The sequence below is a fragment of the Ostrinia furnacalis genome, unplaced genomic scaffold, assembly GCF_004193835.3.
Source record: "Ostrinia furnacalis isolate ACB-3 unplaced genomic scaffold, ASM419383v2 OfSCF0716, whole genome shotgun sequence".
In the NCBI taxonomy this organism is placed as follows: Eukaryota; Metazoa; Arthropoda; class Insecta; order Lepidoptera; family Crambidae; genus Ostrinia; species Ostrinia furnacalis.
The window spans coordinates 773-8,505 of record NW_021130955.1 but is presented as its reverse complement, the minus strand read 5'-3'; the positions used below and the strand labels follow the sequence as shown (position 1 = coordinate 8,505).

At 51.9% G+C, this 7,733-nt stretch overlaps 1 protein-coding gene across 1 annotated transcript; it reads left to right on the top strand.

Annotated features, from left to right (window-relative positions):
* Positions 1 to 103: 103 nt before the first annotated feature.
* On the top strand, positions 104 to 6,425 carry LOC114349897 (rac GTPase-activating protein 1-like; the record flags this gene model as incomplete). Its single annotated transcript, XM_028300483.1, has 4 exons — positions 104 to 263; positions 1,394 to 1,523; positions 5,362 to 5,511; positions 6,171 to 6,425. Coding segments are annotated over 4 exons (695 nt in total), but the record flags the coding sequence as incomplete, so codon positions are not given.
* Positions 6,426 to 7,733: the final 1,308 nt, after the last annotated feature.

Genomic DNA, 7,733 nt, shown 5'->3' with positions numbered 1-7,733 from the left:
TACCAAAAATATCGTAATACCGCGATGTAAAAACATGTGACAGCGCCATCTCTTGGTCAAATCCAGAACTAAGTTTTTCACTTTCTTTGGTGTATGACAACAGATTCGGACAGCGTGTCGGACACGCCTCGCGCGCCGCCGCAACGCACACCGTCCGTAGTATCGGCGGCATACGGCGGCTCGCCGCGCGCGCGCCCGCGGCAACACAACTTCGTCGCCAAGAACTTCTACAAGCGGGAGACCTGCGGCCCTTGCGGGAAGACGTGAGTGCTTGTAAAGCCTGGTCCGTGAGCACGTAGAATCCCGTCCAATGACCCCAAGCTACCCATCCTTATCCCTCGCGCGTAATTATATTGCTGTCGCGACTGTGCGACGCGCGCCCGCAGTGAGTGTGCGAGGACGGGATTCTACGTGCTCACAGACCAGGATTTAGCTGGTCTTTAGGTGTTGGTGGAGTGTGGTGTTGTTAAGGAAGAAGGTGGAAGATTCACCTGGAATCGTCGATCATCGCTAGAAACATGCTCTCATATACATTTTATGAAGATTCTAGAAGTTTTGGACTATTCTAGCTGTCCGTAAATTTCTGGGATTCGAAGCATTTTATTTCTAGTTCTAGATCAGCGGTTCCCAAACTTCTTTTGTTTACTGCCCACTTTGAGAATAAATTCTTTTGAGCGCCCCCATTAAATTTCAAGAGTCAAATGCTCAGTCGGTGTCTAAGAGACCTCCTAAGTAGATGAAATTACAAATGGCCTACCAAGCCTCTACACAATGCCCCGATTTTTTTCCGGGGTCTCTTACCGCCCCCCTTTAAGCCTGCAACGCCCACAAGGGGGCATTATCGCCCACTTTGGGAAAGACTGTTCTAGATTATCTATAGTGAACCGTAGCCTTGTAGGGATAAGAATGCAAAATTATTACATATTGGTATTAAAAATGGGCGGAATTAGACTATGAGAGAAGCCCCACGATGCGGTGCGAACATTTTGCCGCATCACTGTACACATAGTGGTATGCGGCGCCGCAACGGCACCGTCTAAAGCCTGCTCCGTGAGCACGTAGAATCCCGTCCAATGACCCCAAGCTACCCATCCTTATCGCTCGCGCGTAATTATGTTGCTGTCGCGCTCGCACACTCACTGCGGGCGCCCGTCGCACAGTCGCGACAGGAATAAGAACGCGCGAGCGATAAGAATGGGTGGCTTGGGGTCATTGGACAAAATTCTACGTGCTCACGGACCAGGCTTTAGCATATATCATGGTTGGGACTTCAGTTGGTATAAAAACACGCTATAAATGTTGAAATGTGAGAATTATTAACCAAAATTTTAAATCTCAATCAATTGTAAACCTTATCTAAAGATAATAAAGTTCAAATTCCATTGTCCTGCAGCATAAAGTTCGCCAAAGTGGGCGTGAAGTGCGAATCGTGTCGCGCTCAAGCTCATCCCGAGTGTCGCGCGCTTCTGCCGCTGCCCTGCGTGCCGCCCGGCCCGCACGCGCGCCGCGCCAACGGACACCAGGTATAATGGCCCTTGTGGCATCGGCATAAGGTTCATAGTCTAGTGGCGTGCCGACGCAGGCGCTTCCCGAGTGCCGCGCCAAATGACACCAGGTACTGGCCTTTGTGGCTTCGGCATAAGGTTCACAATAGCGCGCAGTACGAGACTAGCTGCCTGATGAGACCTAACGTCACCATATATGCATGACTGGCTCTTATGGCTTCGGCATAAGGTCCACAGTGGCGCTCAAGCTCACCCCGAGTGTCGCACGCTGCTACCGCTGCCCTGCGTGCCGCCCGGCCCGCACGCGCGCCGCGCCAACGGACACCAGGTATAATGGCTCTTATGGCATTCGGCATAAGGTTCACAGTAGCGTGCAGCTCACCCCGAGTACCGAGCCAACGGCATCAGATAGACTGGCCCTTGCGGCCCCGGCACAAGGCTCATAGTGGCTTGCCGTGCGCGGCGCACCCTTAGTGCTGCTCCAACTGACACATGGTACATACGACTGGGCCTGTGGCTTCGGCTTAAGGTCCACAGTGGCGCGTAGCTCACCCCGAGTGTAGCGCGCTGCATAAGGTCCTTGCGGCCTCGGCATAAGGTCCACAGTGGCGTACAGTACCCGTCCGGCACCCACAAGCGCAAAACTGGCTCTTGTAGTTCCAGTGTAAGGCTCAAGGTGGCGTGCAGTGATTTTCAGCAGCCACGCGTGTCGCGTCACCGGGCACAAATGATTCTTGTGGCTTCGGCATAAGGTCCACAGTGGCGCTCAAGCTCATCCCGAGTGTCGCGCGCTGCTGCCGCTGCCCTGCGTGCCGCCCGGCCCGCACGCGCGCCGCGCCAACGGACACCAGGTATAATGACCCTTGTTTTATTCGCAATAAGGTTCATAGTCATAATGGCGTGCCGGCGCAGGCGCACCTCCAATGCCGCGGTGACTGACACCAGGTATAATGACCTTTATGGCGTCGGCATAAGGTTCACAATAGCGCGCAGTACGAGACAAGCAGCCTGATGAGACCTAACGTCACCATATACGCATGACTGGCTCTTATGGCTTCGGCATAAGGTCCACAATAGCGCGCAGTACGAGACTAGCTGCCTGATGTCTGGTTCTTATGGCTTCGGTATAAGGTCCAAGGTGGCGTGCAGCTCACACCAAGTGTCGCGCGCTGCTGCCGCTGCCCTGCGTGCCGTCCGGGCCGCACGCGCGCCGCGCTAACGGGCACCAGGTATAATAGGTCTTATTGCAGTCGGCATAAGGTCCACAATGGTGCGCAGCTCACCCTGAGTGCCGCGCTAACGGAAACCAGATACATTCTCTTCTGCCCTCGACATAAAGTCCATAGTGGCATGCAGTGCCCGCCTGGACACTCACGCGCGTCGCGTCAATGGCTCTTAAGGCAACTGGATATGGCTCAAGGTGGAATGCAGTGCCTGTTAGGTACTCAAACGCGCGCCCTTGTGGACTCGGCATAAGGTCCACATTGGCGTGCCGCGCTCAAGCTCATCCCGAGTGCCGCGCGCTGCCACCGCTGCCCTGCGTGCCGCCCGGCCCGCACGCGCGCCGCGCCAACGGACACCAGGTATAATGGCCCTTGTGGCCTTGGCATAAGGTTGGTTTTAGTGTCACACGGACCCGCTCTGCACGGCCAATCTGTATGAACTTCTAGGGAGCGTTTTAGAGTAATGCGGTCCGGAGGAACCGCTCCGCTCCCTAGCAGTTCATACAAATCGGCTGTGCGGAGCGATCCGCACTGACAGTCCGCGTGACACAAAACCAGCCTAAGGTTCATAGTTATAGTGCGTGCCGACGCAGGCGCACCTCTAATACCGCGGCGACTGAGACCAGACACTGGCCTTTGTGGCTTCGGCTTAAGGTCCACAGTGGCGTGCAATACGAGACGTGCCGCCTGAGACCCAGCGTCACTATATACGCATGACTGGCCCTTGCGGCCTCGGCATAAGGTCCATGTTGGCGTGCAGTGTCCAATCGTCGGCACCACGCCTACCGCGCAACGGACACCAGGTACGCCTGACTGGCTCTTATAGTGTCGGCATAAGTCCACAATAGCGCGCAGTACGAGACTAGCTGCCTGATGAGACCTAACGTCACCATATACGCATGACTGGCCCTTGCGGCTTCGGCATAAGGCTCATAGTGGTTTGCAGTGTCCGTCTGGACACTCACGCGTTCGCGTCACCGGGCACTAGGTACGCATAACTGGTTCTTGTGGCTTCGGCATAAGGTCCACAGTGGCGTGCAGGTCATTTCGAGTGCCGCGCGCTTCTGCCGCTGCCCTGCGTGCGGCCCGGCCCGCACGCGCGCCGCGCCAACGGACACCAGGTATAATGGCTCTTATGGCATTGGCATAAGGTTCAAGGTGGAATGCAGTGCCTGTTAGGTACTCACGCGAGCCGCTCAAATGACACTGGCCCTTGCGGCCCCGGCATAAGGCTCATAGTGGCGTGCCGTGCGCAGGCGCACCCTTAGTGCTGCTCCAACTGACACCAGGTACCAGCCTTTGTGGCCTCGGCATAAGGACCACAGTGCAGCGCGCCAATGGATACCAGGTATAATGACTCTTGTGGCATCGGCATAAGGTTCAAAGTGGAGTGCAGTGCTTGCTAGGTATTCACGCGAGTCGGGCAAATGGTCCTGGTCACCAGGTCAGGACGCAGGCCCTTGCGGCCCCGGCATAAGGTCCACAATAGCGCGCAGTACGAGACTAGCTGCCTGATGAGACCTAACGTCACCATATACGCATGACTGGTTCTTGTGGCTTCGGCATAAAGTCCACAGTGCCGCGCACTTCTGCCGCTGCCCTGCGTGCCGCCCGGCCCGCACGCGCGCCGCGCCAACGGACACCAGGTATAATGGCCCTTATGGCATCGGCATGAGGTTCAAAGTGGCGTGCAATACCCGTCCGGCACCCACAAGCGCCATGTTCGCAAAACTGACTCTTATGGCCCCGGCATAAAGCTCAAGGTAGAGTGCAGTGCCTGCTATGTTACTCACGCTCGCTGCATAAATGGTGATCAAGTACACTGGCCCTTTTGGCCGCGGCATAAGGCTCAAGGTGGCATGCAATGCAAAGCGTGCCAGCCGTTATCCACAGGCAACAAGTACGCCTAAATGACCCCAATGGGCCATGTTCCAAACCCATACATATTTAACGCCATCTATAAAATGTTTGTAAAGCGCCATCTATGTCTCTTCTCACTTTTTACCGAACCAATTCATATAAAGAACCATAGATGGCGCTACACATTACGTCCATGTCGTGCTGCTTCCACCAGGCCTGGCTCACTCCGCGCGGTACATCCGATAATTACCTACAGCGAAGCGCCCCGCCGGCGGGTATTATATCAGTCGAGTGTCACGCGCGCGCTCGTCAGGACGCTTGGCGCGTGGCGTGCGTTGTAGTAGTATGATTATAATTCTATGATCGAAGTATTATTTAAAAATGGACATAAAGAGAAAGATATATTGTGCGGCGTTCGGGTGNAATAAAATTGTAGGTACGTAGTGCTGTGCGAGCTGAATTCCACTGTATCGCGTCGTAGCAAGACTCGCATTTATTTAAATCGTCTTGCGGAGTAATCCTTCTGTACCTGTACTATTACTTATTCTGTGCTTCCACGCCATTCCATTTCACTTTTTTTCGAACCACTGTCTGTACAACAACTAAACTGCGTGTGACAATACAAACTTTTACCAAAACGTCTCCTGAGTTTCTCTCCAACAGGCCACGTACTTACGCACGTAAAGAGATTCTAAATTATTTCAAGACAATCTGAACTTAGCCTAATAATGAACAGTGGAAACACACTAACAAACAATATCTTATTACACCAGGAGGGCAGCATAGCGGACTACGCGCCTAGCGCGCCGCCGATGGTGCCAGCGCTGCTGGTGCACTGCATTAACGAGGTGGAGAAGCGAGGCTTGGGAGAAAGAGGCATATACCGCATCAGCGCCGTAGATAAGGACGTTAAACGACTCAAGGTTTGTCGCATTCATTGAAATTCATCATCATCATCATCATCATTTCAGCCACAGGACGTCCACTGCTGAACATAGGCCTCCCCCAATGCTTTCCATGTTGATCGATTGGTAGCGGCCTGCGTCCAGCGCTTCCCTGCTACCTTTACGATGTCGTCGGTCCACCTTGTAGGTGGACGTCCCACGCTGCGTTTTCCGGTACGCGGCCTCCATTCCAGAACCTTTCTGCCCCATCGGCCGTCATTCATGAAATTACGCTCTTATAAATGTTATATGTAGTCATAAACCAAACAGTACTCAACAATACTGATTTTTTTAATAAAAACTACCACTGTAATACATTAAAGGCAATAAATACCTTACTGATCTGTCAACACACAGCTCAAACCACTCAGTGGCACTCCAGATAGTCAATGATTTTCCAAAATCATAAAACAGGGTTATTTCAATGTAACAAGAAGTAAGCCAGCAAGAGTTGCTTTGTTTATAAAATTCTTTCATTTAGTGACCGTTTGTTATTGTCATGAAATTCGAGTAGCGACTGATACACCACGCTTAACTATATGGCATCTTATGCAGTTGTAATAGATGTAAAAAGAAATAATAATAAAATATAATCTGTCGAATAAAATTTTGTTGTTTACAAAAAACTATGGCTTCAGGAACGTTTTCTCCGCGGCTGCGGTTCCCCCCAACTGGCCAACGAAGACATCCACGTGCTTTGCGGCTGCATCAAAGACTTCTTACGATCCCTACGCGAGCCACTCGTGTCTAACGCATTGTGGAGCGACTTTATGGACGCAGCCAAACTAAGCGAGCCTAGTGACGCCACCGCTGCAGTTGTCCAAGCAGTCAGCCAGCTGCCTCAGCCCAACAGAGATACCCTGGCTTTCCTGGCGCTGCATCTGCAGAAGTAAGTGCTTTAACTAACTCTAGGATACATTGCCTTATAGGGACAACCTGGTTTAATTATACGTCGCTTCAAAGAAAATACGTTTACTGCTGGTGAAAATTTCTAGTGCTGCATCTACAGAAGTAAGTCTCTTTAGAATACACATTTTTATAGAAACACATTGGTCTACAGCTGTACCAGAAAGTATCTAGCCTCCAGGATTGACCTGGAAACCTTCCTGTTCATAAAACTCACTAGTCCAGCTCATCATAGCTTTCCTGGCGCTGCATCTACAGAAGTAAGTGTCTTTACTAACTCTAGGATGCCTTATAGGAACACCCTGGTCTATACGTCGCTTCAGACAAAATGCGTTTACAGCTGGAAAAATTCTGAGGCTGCATTTACAGAAGTAAGTTTCTGAACTGCCCCTACAATTCACATTCTTATAGAGACACCCTGGTCTACAGCTTTACCAGTAGAAGAAAGCATCTAGCCTCCAGGATTGACCTGGGAACCTTCCCGTTCGTCAAACTCACTAGTCCAGCTCATCATAGCTTTCACGTGCTTTGCGGCTGCATCAAAGATTTCCTACGGTCCCTACGCGAGCCGCTCGTGTCTAATGCATTGTGGAGCGACTTTATGGACGCAGCGAAGTTGTCCGAGCGTAGTGACGCCACCGCTGCAGTGGTCCAAGCAGTCAGCCAGCTGCCTCAGCCCAACAGAGATACCCTGGCTTTCCTGGCGCTGCATTTGCAGAAGTAAGTCTCTTAACTGCCTCTAGGATGAAATGCCTTATTGGAACACCCAGGTCTAATTATACGTCGGTTCAAACAAAATACGTTTACAGCTGGACAATATTTCTAGTGCAGCATCTACAGAAGTAAGACTTTAGGATACACATTATTATAGGAACACCTTAGTCTACACAGCTTTTCCAGCAGAAGAAAGTACCCTCCAGGATCAGTCTGATTACCTTCGCGTTCATAAAACTCACTAGTCCAGCTCATGATAGTTCCCACGTGCTCTGCGGCTGCATGAAAGACTTCTTACGATCCCTACGCGAGCCACTCGTGTCTAACGCATTGTGGAGCGACTTTATGGACGCGGCCAAACTAAGCGAGCCTAGTGACGCCACCGCTGCCGTGGTCCAAGCGGTCAGCCAGCTGCCTCAGCCCAACAGAGATACCCTGGCTTTCCTGGCGTTGCATCTACAGAAGTAAGTACCTTAACAGCCTCTAGGTTACATATTCTTAGAGAGACACCTTGGTCTTACCAGCAGAAGAAAGGAGTCGGCCTCCAGGAATGGTCTAAGAACCTTCCCGTTTGTAGAACT